This window comes from Oncorhynchus mykiss, unplaced genomic scaffold (assembly GCF_013265735.2).
Source record: "Oncorhynchus mykiss isolate Arlee unplaced genomic scaffold, USDA_OmykA_1.1 un_scaffold_189, whole genome shotgun sequence".
Classification (NCBI taxonomy): domain Eukaryota; kingdom Metazoa; phylum Chordata; class Actinopteri; order Salmoniformes; family Salmonidae; genus Oncorhynchus; species Oncorhynchus mykiss.
Window position 1 is genome coordinate 145,001 of NW_023493675.1, and position 16,035 is coordinate 161,035.

General features: G+C 46.1%; 1 protein-coding gene and 1 long non-coding RNA gene across 3 annotated transcripts in view; both read left to right on the plus strand.

The window, feature by feature from the left end:
* LOC110511564 overlaps positions 1–595 on the plus strand; it is a 774-nt gene extending 179 nt beyond the window's left edge. The window contains exons 1-2 of the long non-coding RNA XR_002471750.2: positions 1–366; positions 451–595. The exon at positions 1–366 is cut by the window's left edge and continues 179 nt beyond it. This is a non-coding gene — a long non-coding RNA (uncharacterized LOC110511564). The remainder of the gene's footprint in view (positions 367–450) is intronic.
* Positions 596–3,201: 2,606 nt separating this feature from the next.
* LOC110512148 (zinc finger protein 883-like) lies at positions 3,202–7,570 on the plus strand. 2 transcript variants are annotated; one of them, XM_036972699.1, is made up of 2 exons: positions 3,202–3,810; positions 5,773–7,570. In XM_036972699.1, exons 1-2 carry the CDS (start codon positions 3,498–3,500, stop codon positions 7,143–7,145), a joined length of 1,686 nt encoding a protein of 561 aa, XP_036828594.1. In that variant the 5' UTR covers positions 3,202–3,497; the 3' UTR covers positions 7,146–7,570. The 2 variants fall into 2 exon arrangements, with proteins under 2 accessions (XP_036828594.1, XP_021448384.2); XM_021592709.2 differs by having other exon boundaries at positions 5,776–7,570.
* Positions 7,571–16,035: the final 8,465 nt, after the last annotated feature.

A 16,035-nucleotide genomic window follows, 5' to 3' on the forward strand; every position in this document is an offset into this window, starting at 1 on the left:
CCCCACTGAACAGGAAAGACTGTTGGTGTATGCTTCTTAGTGGACTCTTCTTCCTTTCTCTCCTCTTAGTTCATGCTCCAGTCACTTCACCGTGTCAATGTGTGTTTCCAAATCATAGATTTACTATTGTGATGTCACTGTGTACACACACACACACAGATATGCCACATCTCTCTGGAGTGTGTGTAGTTCTGCACTGTCACAGAATGAAACAGTGAAGTCACAAAGTGGAACAGTGATGTCACAGAATGGAACAATGATGTCACAGAATGGAATAGTGATGTCACAGAATGGAACAGTGATGTCACAGAATGGAACAGTGATGTCACAGAATGGAACAGTGATGTCACAGAATGGAACAGTAAGGTCATAGAATTGAACAGTGATGTCACAGAATGGAACAGTGATGTCACAGAATGGAACAGTGATGTCACAGAATGGAACAGTAAGGTCACAGAATGGAACAGTGATGTCACAGCTAGGGAACTGAGAAGTGTGGAGTTACAGGTCCGATATCCGAGGGGACGGTTTTCAGGTTCACACCGTTTCACAGACACAGACACTGAAGCTGCTGAAACAGCTTTTAAAACAAAAACACAAGAAGAAGAAGCAAATTCAATTGACTTGATAATCATCTCAGCTTTGGAGGGAGGGAGGGAGGGAGGGAGGGAGGGAGGGAGGGAGGGAGGGAGGGAGGGAGGGGAATGTTGTAAGCATTTAAATCATCTCCAGTACGAGCCTGTCTGTCTGGTTGTCAGGGAGACCATTAGCTAGTTTAGTTAGTTTAGTTTGGCATATGAACCATGTTTGTGTCCTAAAAGGCCCCCTGTTCCCTACATAGTGCACTACTTTAGACCAGAGCCTCGTAGGGCTGCATAGGGAATAGGGTGAGATATAGTCATCCACTCCTCTACTGCCCCCAGACATAATGTGTTGTTGCCCTGGAAACAACCTCTCCCTGTCTACTGCCCCGAAACATAATGTGTTGTTGCCCTGGAAACAACCTCTCCCTGTCTACTGCCCCGAAACATAATGTGTTGTTGCCCTGGAAACAACCTCTCCCTGTCTACTGCCCCCAGACATAACGTGTTGTTGCCCTGGAAACAACCTCTCCCTGTCTACTGCCCCCAGACATAATTTGTTGTTGCCCTGGAAACAACCTCTCCCTGTCTACTGCCCCGAAACATAACGTGTTGTTGCCCTGGAAACAACCTCTCCCTGTCTACTGCCCCCAACCTTTACGGGGATGTGTGTGTGTGTGTGTGTGTGTGTGTGTGTGTGTGTGTCACTAGAATGGCTTTTGTACAGAAGGAACGTTTTACTGTGGTAGCCTCACGTGCGTCTGACATGGCTCCCTGTTCCCGAGTGGCGCAGCGGTCTAAGACACTGCATCGTAGTGCTAGAGGTGTCAAATCCAGGCTGTATCACATCCGGCTGTGATTGGGAGTCCCATAGGGCGGTGCACAATTGGCCCAGCGTCGTCTGGTTTGGCCAGAGTAGGCCGTCATTGTAAATAAGAATTTGTTCTTAACTGACTTGCCTCGTTTAATAGAAATCTATATATTAATATAAAGGGCAGCACTACCCTCAGGGCTCTGGTCTAAAGTAGTGCACTACCCTCAGGGCTCTGGTCTAAAGTAGTGCACTACGAATACCTGTTAACATCCATCTCTCTCTCTGTCTCTCCGTCAGCACCAGAGCGAGAGGGGGGAGAGAGGAGAGAGAGCGATAGAGAGGGGACATGTGAGGGAGAGAGAGATAGAGAAAGAGAGAGAGAGAGACCGATAGAGAGGGGGACATGTGAGGGAGAGAGAGAGAGAGTGATAGAGAGGGAGAGAGAGAGAGAGAAAGAGAGAGAGAGAGGGAACATGTGAGGGAGACAGAGAGAAAGAGAGAGAGAGAGGGACATGTGAGGGAGAGAGAGAGAGCGATAGAGAGGGGGACATGTGAGGGAAAGAGAGAGAGAGAAAGAGAGAGAGAGAGGGACATGTGAGGGAGAGAGAGAGAGAGGGACATGTGAGGGAGAGAGAGATAGAGAAAGAGAGAGAGAGAGATAGAGGGGACATGTGAGGGAGAGAGAGATAGAGAAAGAGAGAGAGAGAGATAGAGGGGACATGTGAGGGAGAGAGAGATAGAGAAAGAGAGAGAGAGAGATAGAGGGGACATGTGAGGGAGAGAGAGATAGAGAAAGAGAGAGAGAGAGAGGGACATGTGAGGGAGAGAGAGATAGAGAAAGAGAGAGAGAGAGATAGAGGGGACATGTGAGGGAGAGAGAGAGAGAGTGACATGTGAGGGAGAGAGAGATAGAGAAAGAGAGAGAGAGAGATAGAGGGGACATGTGAGGGAGAGAGAGAGAGAGAAAGAGAGAGAAAGAGATAGAGGGGACATGTGAGGGAGAGAGAGAGAGAGAGAGACTGAATGTCACACAGCGTAGGTGTAGACTGATGATGTCATCACAATCCTTTTGGTTATTAAACGGTTTCTTGTCAATCTGCCTCTGTGTCTTTCTCCTGTGTGTGTGTGTGTGTGTGTGTGGGTGTGTGTGTGTGTGTGTGTGTGTGTGTGTGTGTGTGTGTGTGTGTGTGTGTGTGTGTGTGTATGTGTGTGTATTGTGTGTGTGTGTGTGTGTGTGTGCTCACACTTTATAAAATCCAATGCTATTTGCATGTGATGTCAGTGTTTTGTGTTGGTGTAACGGATGTGAAACGGCTAGCTTAGTTAGCGGTGTTCGCGCTAAATAGCGTTTCAATCGGTGACGTCACTTGCTCTGAGACCTTGAAGTAGTGGTTCCAGTTGCTCTGCAAGGGCCGCGGCTTTTGTGGAGCGATGGGTAACGATGCTTCGTGGGTGACTGATGTTGATGTGTGCAGAGGTTCGCGCCCGGGTATGGGCGAGGGCACGGTTTAAAGTTATACTGTTACATTGGTAACCCACTTTTTGATATTATGTAGCAATAGTAATAATTTGTAATACAGTGTGTGACCTTGAGAGAATAACACATTGCCTGTTTTTATGACAGTATGTAATATTAATGTACCTATTCATATTAGGCTTTTACGCCTGTGTAAAAGGTATTATTGGATAGTAGTATTTGTAATCTGTAAGAGAAAACATCAGTTTATTTAGAAATCAATATGATATAGTGTAGTGAATATTTATATTTTGTTGAGCCTGGTTCACTCCCGCTCCAGTCAGCAGATGGCGACGTGAGTCTTTCAGATGACGCATCTTGCGTGACGTGTAATCTAGTGGACGGAACTCCTTTTTTTTTTCAACAACAACAACAACAACGACTACTTCTTCCGCCACCTCGGTAGCTTGCTAGCAAACATTTAACCGAAACGTTGAAGCTCTTTATACCAACGTTATACTTATTACGTGTTTTCAACACACTGTCGTCATAGTTACTAATTACTCCATTTACGTTGTCTGCTACCTGGCTTGTTATGTTAGTTTAACTCTAGGCTAATCGCTAATGCTAACTAGCATCCCCAACCATGAGCTCACTAAGCTACTCCCCCCCTGCTAAAGAAGAGGAGGTCTACTGGACGGAGAAAGAAGCTCTGGGGCTGAACATTGTCGTGAAAGAGGAAGAAGAGGAGGATGATGAAGAGGTTTCAGTTTTTGGAGAGGAAGAAGCTTTCAGAATAATAAAGGAGGAAGAGGAGGCTGTTACATTGAAAGAAGAAGAGAAGGATGTAATGGTGAAAGGAGAGGAGGCCATCTCAATTAAAGAGAAGGAAGACGTTTTGGGAGTGAAAGGGGAGGAGGAGGGAGAGGAGCAGGAGACTGACGATCTGATTCACACCAGTGAGTATTATCTTAAGAACCGGGGCATAAACTCTCTCTGCAGTTGTTGAACCACAGTGTGTTTTTTAAGGGGGTCATTCTACTGAAGTTCTACACTTGTTCTGTACTGTAGGATTTGGGTCGTTCCATGTGATTTCAATCACTTTCTGACTGCACCAATTTTGGTGACTTCAATGCCAAAACATTCAGTAGAGGGTTCGTCTAGTCTATTTATCCATTAGGTCTATTACATGTATCCTATACTGACTAGTCTAATACATGTATCCTATACTGACTAGTCTATTACATGTATCCTATACTGACTAGTCTATTTATCTATTAGGTCTAATACATGTATCCTATACTGACTAGTCTATTACATGTATCCTATACTGACTAGTCTAATACATGTATCCTATACTGACTAGTCTATTACATGTATCCTATACTGACTAGTCTATTACATGTATCCTATACTGACTAGTCTATTTATCCATTAGGTCTAATACATGTATCCTGTACTGGCTAGTCTATTTATCTATTAGGTCTAATACATGTATCCTATACTGACTAGTCTATTACATGTATCCTATACTGACTAGTCTATTTATCTATTAGGTCTATTACATGTATCCTATACTGACTAGTCTATTTATCTATCAGGTCTAATACATGTATCCTATACTGACTAGTCTATTACATGTATCCTATACTGACTAGTCTATTTATCCATTAGGTCTAATACATGTATCCTATACTGACTAGTCTATTTATCCATTAGGTCTATTACATGTGTCCTATACTGACTAGTCTATTACATGTATCCTATACTGACTAGTCTATTACATGTATCCTATACTGACTAGTCTATTTATCCATTAGGTCTAATACATGTATCCTGTACTGGCTAGTCTATTTATCTATTAGGTCTAATACATGTATCCTATACTGACTAGTCTATTACATGTATCCTATACTGACTAGTCTATTTATCTATTAGGTCTATTACATGTATCCTATACTGACTAGTCTATTTATCTATCAGGTCTAATACATGTATCCTATACTGACTAGTCTATTACATGTATCCTATACTGACTAGTCTATTTATCCATTAGGTCTAATACATGTATCCTATACTGACTAGTCTATTTATCCATTAGGTCTATTACATGTGTCCTATACTGACTAGTCTATTACATGTATCCTATACTGACTAGTCTAATTATCCATCAGGTCTAATACATGTATCCTATACTGACTAGTCTATTACATGTATCCTATACTGACTAGTCTAATACATGTATCCTGTACTGACTAGTCTATTTATCCATTAGGTCTAATACATGTATCCTATACTGACTAGTCTATTTATCTATCAGGTCTAATACATGTATCCTATACTGACTAGTCTATTACATGTATCCTATACTGACTAGTCTAATACATGTATCCTATACTGACTAGTCTAATACATGTATCCTATACTGACTAGTCTATTTATCCATTAGGTCTAATACATGTATCCTATACTGACTAGTCTATTTATCCATTAGGTCTAATACATGTATCCTATACTGACTAGTCTATTTATCTATCAGGTCTAATACATGTATCCTATACTGACTAGTCTATTTATCTATCAGGTCTAATACATGTATCCTATACTGACTAGTCTAATACATGTATCCTATACTGACTAGTCTATTTATCTATCAGGTCTAATACATGTATCCTATACTGACTAGTCTAATACATGTATCCTATACTGACTAGTCTATTTATCCATCAGGTCTAATAAATGCAAAACAACAATATGTTTAATCGTGTTTATATTGGCCTCAAAGCGCTACAGCCACTCTGTGATGACAAGCTCTGCTCTTTTATTGAGGGATCTAGTCTAGATTAAACCTCATAGGAAGACAGTTTTACCATGTGGAGGTTTCGTTCAGGTCTCTCTGTTTAACCAAATACTATCTTTAGCAGGAGAGAGACCAGATTCTAACTCTGACAGCAGGAAGAGTCCCTCGGTGGAACCAGACCCAGGGATGCCCAAACCAGCAAGACGACACCCCTGCTCCCACTGTGGAAAGAGTTTTACTACATTAGAACACCTGAAAGTACATAAAATAATAATACACTTTGGAGAAAAGCCATACCACTGTTCAGACTGTGGTAAGGAATTTAGCCGGTTAGATGGCCTGAAACAACATGAGAGAATACACTCTGGAGAGAGGCCTCACCACTGCTCTCAGTGTGGAAAGAGTTTTAGCTGGTTAGGGAGCCTGAAAATACACGAGAAAACACATACAGGGGAGAAGCCTTACCACTGCTCTCAGTGTGGAAAGAGATTTTCCCAGTTAGGGCATCTAAAAGGGCACAAGAGAACGCACACCGGAGAGAAGCCTTACCACTGCTCCCAGTGTGGGAAGCGATTTACACAGTTAGGCAACCTAAAAAATCATGAGCTAATACACTCTGCATATAAGCCTTACCACTGCTCTCAGTGTGAAAATACATTTTTCTCATTAGATTCTCTGAGAAAACATGAGATAACACACTCTGATGAGAAACCTTTCCATTGTTCCCAGTGTGGCAAGAATTTTTTTACATTAGGGTCCCTGAAGGAACATGAGCGAACACACACAGCAGAGAAACCTTACCATTGTTCTAAGTGTGTAAAGACTTTTTCCTCATCAAAATACCTTAAAGAACATAAAAGAATACACTCTGGAGTGAAACCTTACCACTGCTCCCAGTGTGAAAAAAGATTTGCCCGACCGAGGGACCTGAAATATCACGAGAGGACACACACAGGAGAGAAGCCTTACCGCTGCTCTCAGTGTGGAAAGACATTTTTTTTATCAGGACACCTGAAAAGACATGAGCTAACACACTCTGTTGAGAAGCCTTTCCACTGCTTCCAGTGTGGGAAGGATTTCACCCAGTCAAGATACCTGAAAAAACATGAGACAATGCACTCTGTGGAGAAGCCTTACCACTGCTCCCAGTGTGAAAAAAGTTTTGCTCGGTCTGGGGACCTAAAATATCACGAGAGGACACACACCGGAGAGAAGCCTTACCGCTGCTCTCAGTGTGGAAAGACATTTTTTTTATCAGGACACCTGAAAAGACATGAGCTAACACACTCTGTTGAGAAGCCTTTCCACTGCTTCCAGTGTGGGAAGGATTTCACCCAGTCAAGATACCTGAAAAAACATGAGCTAACACACTCTGTAGAGAAGCCTTTCCACTGTTCTCGGTGTGAAAAGAGTTTTAAGAATTTATGGAACATGAAAGTGCACGAGCAAAGACACACAAAGGAGAAGCCTTCTACTGTTCCCACTGTGGGATGAAATGTTCATGGTTTCATCAACCGAAAGAGCATGAATGAATCTCTCACTCCGGAGAGAAACGTCCGAAGCCATTATTTATACATAATATAATAATAATATTATATAATATTATATAATGTGTAATTTAATCATTTTTTTACATTTGTGTACCTTTTACCATCCATATGAATTCGAACCTGTCTATGCATACAGGAAACAATTATTTCCTTCACCACTCATCGAAACGGAACTGTGTGACAAACCTGGACGTTCTTTAAAAGAACGTTGGTCATTTTTAGAATGTTGGGACATTGTTTGAATGTTTATCAGGAAACACACAAAAGTGCTCCCTGTTGGCTGATATCTTTGACTGAGAACGGGTTTGTGATTATGCCACATTAATAAAATAAAGATGGCTCTTCTAAAAGCCTACTTCACACCATAAACTGCTGAATTTGTAAGAACTTTTCTTTCGTGTCACTGACTCCCCCTATGGATTGATGTTTCAGCATTGTCTGTCTCCGTGAAAAGTTCTGTGTTCACCTGCCACATGCGACATAAACACACAGTGTGCTTGAGTAAGATCAATATCCATCTTCATAATACAGATAGCATGTAGCCTGAGCTAGAATGTGAAGCTAACTAGTTGGCTAGCTTTATACAGTTTAAGAGAGTAGATCTAGCTAGCTTTATACAGTATAAGCCAGAGTAGATCTAGCTAGCTTTATACAGTATAAGTCTGAAGGGCCTCTCCTTGGTTTGAGTATGTCTAGATAGATCTAGCTCTCTCTCTCTCCAGACATACTCAAACCTAGGAGAGGCCCTCATATATAGAACACAACCCCTCTGATGGTTCTGGTCATGGTTGGGGTCAAACAGGGTTCAAACCGACCTTCAGACCCTCAAAAGCCACCCCTAGAATATTGCTGTGATGTTTAAACTTTCAGACTGCAGCCTTGTCTCGCTCCCCAATTAATTTGTATATTTTGAATAAAGTTGGCCTCAGACTGCAACCTTGTCTCTTGTCTTGAGAAGACATACCACTGCTCTCGTTGTGGAAAGACATGGACCTGAAATCACATGAGAGAAAAGAGAGGCTGTGTTCTGACTTTTTGTTTTTGACTGAGAATTTGTGTTTTTGTCATGAAATATAAATGTATATATAAAATAATACTCACCATTAGGCCTGTGTTTGTATAAGATATAAACTGAACGTTTTAATAGCTTGTTTGGTTCAAATTGATAGAAGGGATAAATTGAACATTTTTAATATATTGTTTAGGTTAAATTGATAGACTAATTCATTCAACTTAAAATAATAACAAAGCAAATTTTGATGCAAGACGATGTCTGTTCACTAAATGATCTGCTGGAATAATGTAATTGAGAATTGAGTCGTATTTAAATTACTGATATTGATTATTACTTAATCAATAGAGAAGACAGTTACCTAAGTTAAAGAAATTCTGAATAATAGTGGAGAGATGACGGCGATAGGAAAGTGGTTACCGAAATGATTTTCATTCTTATAGATTGACTGACGCATGTTGTGATTTTGGCGCTGCGCGTGTTATTTATTGATCAATAGAGATCAATAGATTGTTATGAAAACTTGAAATCGGCCCTAATTAATCAGCCATTCAGACTGTCTGGACACAGGTCATCAATAGGATGGTGGTAGGATGGTGGTACTCACCAGATCAGACTGTCTGGACCCAGGTCATCAATAGGATGGTGGTACTCACCAGATCAGACTGTCTGGACCAAGGTCATCAATAGGATGGTGGTACTCACCAGATCAGACCGTCTGGACCCAGGTCATCAATAGGATGGTGGTACTCACCAGATCAGACTGTCTGGACCCAGGTCATCAATAGGATGATGGTACTCACCAGATCAGACCGTCTGGACCCAGGTCATCAATAGGATGGTGGTACAACACCAGATCAGACCGTCTGGACCCAGGTCATCAATAGGATGGTGGTACTCACCAGATCAGACCGTCTGGACCCAGGTCATCAATAGGATGGTGGTACTCACCAGATCAGACCGTCTGGACCCAGGTCATCAATAGGATGGTGGTACTCACCAGATCAGACCGTCTGGACCCAGGTCATCAATAGGATGGTGGTACTCACCAGATCAGACTGTCTGGACCCAGGTCATCAATAGGATGGTGGTACAACACCTGATCAGACTGTCTGGACCCAGGTCATCAATAGGATGGTGGTACTCACCAGATCAGACCGTCTGGACCCAGGTCATCAATAGGATGGTGGTACTCACCAGATCAGACCGTCTGGACCCAGGTCATCAATAGGATGGTGGTACTCACCAGATCAGACCGTCTGGACCCAGGTCATCAATAGGATGGTGGTACTCACCAGATCAGACTGTCTGGACCCGGGTCATCAATAGGATGGTGGTACTCACCATATCAGACCGTCTGGACCCGGTCATCAATAGGATGGTGGTACTCACCGGATCAGACCGTCTGGACCCAGGTCATCAATAGGATGGTGGTACTCACCAGATCAGACCGTCTGGACCCAGGTCATCAATAGGATGGTGGTACTCACCAGATCAGACCGTCTGGACCCAGGTCATCAATAGGATGGTGGTACTCACCAGATCAGACCGTCTGGACCCAGGTCATCAATAGGATGGTGGTACTCACCAGATCAGACCGTCTGGACCCAGGTCATCAGTAGGATGGTGGTACTCACCAGATCAGACTGTCTGGACCCAGGTCATCAATAGGATGATGGTACTCACCAGATCAGACTGTCTGGACCAAGGTAATCAATAGGATGGTGGTACAACACCAGATCAGACTGTCTGGACCCAGGTCATCAATAGGATGGTTGTACTCACCAGATCAGAATGTCTGGACCCAGGTCATCAATAGGATGGTGGTACAACACCAGATCAGACTGTCTGGACCCAGGTCATCAATAGGATGGTGGTACTCACCAGATCAGACTGTCTGGACCCAGGTCATCAATAGGATGGTGGTACTCACCAGATCAGACTGTCTGGACCCAGGTCATCAAAAGGATGGTGGTACTCACCAGATCAGACCGTCTGGACCCAGGTCATCAATAGGATGGTGGTACTCACCAGATCAGACCGTCTGGACCCAGGTCATCAATAGGATGGTGGTACAACACCAGATCAGACCGTCTGGACCCAGGTCATCAATAGGATGGTGGTACTCACCAGATCAGACCGTCTGGACCCAGGTCATCAATAGGATGGTGGTACTCACCAGATCAGACCGTCTGGACCCGGGTCATCAATAGGATGGTGGTACTCACCAGATCAGACCGTCTGGACCCGGGTCATCAATAGGATGGTGGTACTCACCAGATCAGACCGTCTGGACCCGGGTCATCAATAGGATGGTGGTACTCACCAGATCAGACCGTCTGGACCCAGGTCATCAATAGGATGGTGGTACTCACCAGATCAGACTGTCTGGACCCAGGTCATCAAAAGGATGGTGGTACTCACCAGATCAGACCGTCTGGACCCAGGTCATCAATAGGATGGTGGTACTCACCAGATCAGACCGTCTGGACCCAGGTCATCAATAGGATGGTGGTACAACACCAGATCAGACCGTCTGGACCCAGGTCATCAATAGGATGGTGGTACTCACCAGATCAGACCGTCTGGACCCAGGTCATCAATAGGATGGTGGTACTCACCAGATCAGACCGTCTGGACCCGGGTCATCAATAGGATGGTGGTACTCACCAGATCAGACCGTCTGGACCCGGGTCATCAATAGGATGGTGGTACTCACCAGATCAGACCGTCTGGACCCGGGTCATCAATAGGATGGTGGTACTCACCAGATCAGACCGTCTGGACCCAGGTCATCAATAGGATGGTGGTACTCACCAGATCAAACCGTCTGGACCCAGGTCATCAATTGGATGGTGTTACTCACCAGATCAGACTGTCTGGACCCAGGTCATCAATAGGATGGTGGTACTCACCAGATCAGACTGTCTGGACCCAGGTCATCAATAGGATGTTGGTACTCACCAGATCAGACTGTCTGGACCCAGGTCATCAATAGGATGGTGGTACTCACCAGATCAGACTGTCTGGACCCAGGTCATCAATAGGATGGTGGTACTCACCAGATCAGACTGTCTGGACCCAGGTCATCAATAGAATTATGGTACAACACCAGATCAGACTGTCTGGACCCAGGTCATCAATAGGATGGTGGTACTCACCAGATCAGACCGTCTGGACCCAGGTCATCAATAGGATGGTGGTACTCACCAGATCAGACCGTCTGGACCCAGGTCATCAATAGGATGGTGGTACTCACCAGATCAGACCGTCTGGACCCAGGTCATCAATAGGATGGTGGTACTCACCAGATCAGACCGTCTGGACCCAGGTCATCAATAGGATGTTGGTACTCACCAGATCAGACCGTCTGGACCCAGGTCATCAATAGGATGGTGGTACAACACCAGATCAGACCGTCTGGACCCAGGTCATCAATAGGATGGTGGTACTCACCAGATCAGATTGTCTGGACCCAGGTCATCAATAGGATGGTGGTACAACACCAGATCAGACTGTCTGGACCCAGGTCATCAATAGGATGGTGGTACTCACCAGATCAGACTGTCTGGACCCAGGTCATCAATAGGATGGTGGTACTCACCAGATCAGACTGTCTGGACCGGGTCATCAATAGGATGGTGGTACTCACCAGATCAGACTGTCTGGACCCGGGTCATCAATAGGATGGTGGTACTCACCAGATCAGACTGTCTGGACCCGGGTCATCAATAGGATGGTGGTACTCACCAGATCAGACTGTCTGGACCCGGGTCATCAATAGGATGGTGGTACTCACCAGATCAGACTGTCTGGACCCGGGTCATCAATAGGATGGTGGTACTCACCAGATCAGACTGTCTGGACCCAGGTCATCAATGGGATGGTGGTACTCACCAGATCAGACTGTCTGGACCCAGGTCATCAATAGGATGGTGGTACTCACCAGATCAGACAGTCTGGACCCAGGTCATCAATAGGATGGTGGTACTCACCAGATCAGACCGTCTGGACCCGGGTCATCAATAGGATGGTGGTACTCACCAGATCAGACCGTCTGGACCCGGGTCATCAATAGGATGGTGGTACTCACCAGATCAGACCGTCTGGACCCGGGTCATCAATAGGATGGTGGTACTCACCAGATCAGACTGTCTGGACCCGGGTCATCAATAGGATGGTGGTACTCACCAGATCAGACCGTCTGGACCCAGGTCATCAATAGGATGGTGGTACTCACCAGATCAAACCGTCTGGACCCAGGTCATCAATAGGATGGTGGTACTCACCAGATCAGACTGTCTGGACCCAGGTCATCAATAGGATGGTGGTACTCACCAGATCAGACTGTCTGGACCCAGGTCATCAATAGGATGGTGGTACTCACCAGATCAGACCGTCTGGACCCAGGTCATCAAAAGGATGGTGGTACTCACCAGATCAGACCGTCTGGACCCAGGTCATCAAAAGGATGGTGGTACTCACCAGATCAGACCGTCTGGACCCAGGTCATCAAAAGGATGGTGGTACTCACCAGATCAGACCGTCTGGACCCAGGTCATCAATAGGATGGTGGTACTCACCAGATCAGACCGTTTGGACCCAGGTCATCAATAGGATGGTGGTACAACACCAGATCAGACTGTCTGGACCCAGGTCATCAATAGGATGGTGGTACAACACCAGATCAGACTGTCTGGACCCAGGTCATCAATAGGATGGTGGTACAACACCAGATCAGACTGTCTGGACCCAGGTCATCAATAGGATGGTGGTACTCACCAGATCAAACCGTCTGGACCCAGGTCATCAATAGGATGGTGGTACTCACCAGATCAGACTGTCTGGACCCAGGTCATCAATATGATGGTGGTACTCACCAGATCAGACTGTCTGGACCCAGGTCATCAATAGGATGTTGGTACTCACCAGATCAGACTGTCTGGACCCAGGTCATCAATAGGATGGTGGTACTCACCAGATCAGACTGTCTGGACCCAGGTCATCAATAGGATGGTGGTACTCACCAGATCAGACTGTCTGGACCCAGGTCATCAATAGGATGGTGGTACTCACCAGATCAGACTGTCTGGACCCAGGTCATCAATAGGATGGTGGTACTCACCAGATCAGACCGTCTGGACCCAGGTCATCAATAGGATGGTGGTACTCACCAGATCAGACTGTCTGGACCCAGGTCATCAATAGGATGGTGGTACTCACCAGATCAGACTGTCTGGACCCGGGTCATCAATAGGATGGTGGTACTCACCAGATCAGACTGTCTGGACCCGGGTCATCAATAGGATGGTGGTACTCACCAGATCAGACTGTCTGGACCCAGGTCATCAATAGGATGGTGGTACTCACCAGATCAGACCGTCTGGACCCGGGTCATCAATAGGATGGTGGTACTCACCAGATCAGACCGTCTGGACCCGGGTCATCAATAGGATGGTGGTACTCACCAGATCAGACCGTCTGGACCCAGGTCATCAATAGGATGGTGGTACTCACCAGATCAGACTGTCTGGACCCAGGTCATCAATAGGATGGTGGTACTCACCAGATCAGACTGTCTGGACCCAGGTCATCAATAGGATGTTGGTACTCACCAGATCAGACTGTCTGGACCCAGGTCATCAATAGGATGGTGGTACTCACCAGATCAGACTATCTGGACCCAGGTCATCAATAGGATGGTGGTACTCACCAGATCAGACTGTCTGGACCCAGGTCATCAATAGAATTATGGTACAACACCAGATCAGACTGTCTGGACCCAGGTCATCAATAGGATGGTGGTACTCACCAGATCAGACCGTCTGGACCCAGGTCATCAACAGGATGGTGGTACTCACCAGATCAGACCGTCTGGACCCAGGTCATCAATAGGATGGTGGTACTCACCAGATCAGACCGTCTGGACCCAGGTCATCAATAGGATGGTGGTACTCACCAGATCAGACCGTCTGGACCCAGGTCATCAATAGGATGTTGGTACTCACCAGATCAGACCGTCTGGACCCAGGTCATCAATAGGATGGTGGTACAACACCAGATCAGACCGTCTGGACCCAGGTCATCAATAGGATGGTGGTACTCACCAGATCAGATTGTCTGGACCCAGGTCATCAATAGGATGGTGGTACAACACCAGATCAGACTGTCTGGACCCAGGTCATCAATAGGATGGTGGTACTCACCAGATCAGACTGTCTGGACCCAGGTCATCAATAGGATGGTGGTACTCACCAGATCAGACTGTCTGGACCCGGGTCATCAATAGGATGGTGGTACTCACCAGATCAGACTGTCTGGACCCGGGTCATCAATAGGATGGTGGTACTCACCAGATCAGACTGTCTGGACCCGGGTCATCAATAGGATGGTGGTACTCACCAGATCAGACTGTCTGGACCCGGGTCATCAATAGGATGGTGGTACTCACCAGATCAGACTGTCTGGACCCGGGTCATCAATAGGATGGTGGTACTCACCAGATCAGACTGTCTGGACCCGGGTCATCAATAGGATGGTGGTACTCACCAGATCAGACTGTCTGGACCCAGGTCATCAATAGGATGGTGGTACTCACCAGATCAGACTGTCTGGACCCGGGTCATCAATAGGATGGTGGTACTCACCAGATCAGACCGTCTGGACCCGGGTCATCAATAGGATGGTGGTACTCACCAGATCAGACCGTCTGGACCCGGGTCATCAATAGGATGGTGGTACTCACCAGATCAGACCGTCTGGACCCGGGTCATCAATAGGATGGTGGTACTCACCAGATCAGACCGTCTGGACCCGGGTCATCAATAGGATGGTGGTACTCACCAGATCAGACTGTCTGGACCCAGGTCATCAATAGGATGGTGGTACTCACCAGATCAGACCGTCTGGACCCAGGTCATCAATAGGATGGTGGTACTCACCAGATCAAACTGTCTGGACCCAGGTCATCAATAGGATGGTGGTACTCACCAGATCAGACTGTCTGGACCCAGGTCATCAATAGGATGGTGGTACTCACCAGATCAGACTGTCTGGACCCAGGTCATCAATAGGATGGTGGTACTCACCAGATCAGACTGTCTGGACCCAGGTAATCAATAGGATGGTGGTACTCACCAGATCAGACCGTCTGGACCCAGGTCATCAATAGGATGGTGGTACTCACCAGATCAGACCGTCTGGACCCAGGTCATCAATAGGATGTTGGAACTCACCAGATCAGACCGTCTGGACCCAGGTCATCAATAGGATGGTGGTACAACACCAGATCAGACCGTCTGGACCCAGGTCATCAATAGGATGGTGGTACTCACCAGATCAGACTGTCTGGACCCAGGTCATCAATAGGATGGTGGTACTCACCAGATCAGACCGTCTGGACCCAGGTCATCAATAGGATGGTGGTACAACACCAGATCAGACTGTCTGGACCCAGGTCATCAATAGGATGGTGGTACTCACCAGATCAGACTGTCTGGACCCAGGTCATCAATAGGATGGTGGTACTCACCAGATCAGACTGTCTGGACCCGGGTCATCAATAGGATGGTGGTACTCACCAGATCAGACTGTCTGGACCCGGGTCATCAATAGGATGGTGGTACTCACCAGATCAGACTGTCTGGACCCGGGTCATCAATAGGATGGTGGTACTCACCAGATCAGACTGTCTGGACCCGGGTCATCAATAGGATGGTGGTACTCACCAGATCAGACTGTCTGGACCCAGGTTATCAATAGGATGGTGGTACTCACCAGATCAGACTGTCTGGACCCATGTCATCAAAAGGATGGTGGTACT

What these genes read in the sequence shown, in the direction of transcription:
- LOC110512148 (XM_036972699.1), top strand. Translation starts at nt 3,498, where the DNA reads ATGAGCTCACTAAGCTACTCCCCCCCTGCTAAAGAAGAGGAGGTCTAC. An exon ending in TGACGATCTGATTCACACCA is followed by an intron (nt 3,811 to 5,772) that starts GTGAGTATTATC and finishes TACTATCTTTAG; the next exon opens with CAGGAGAGAGACCAGATTCT.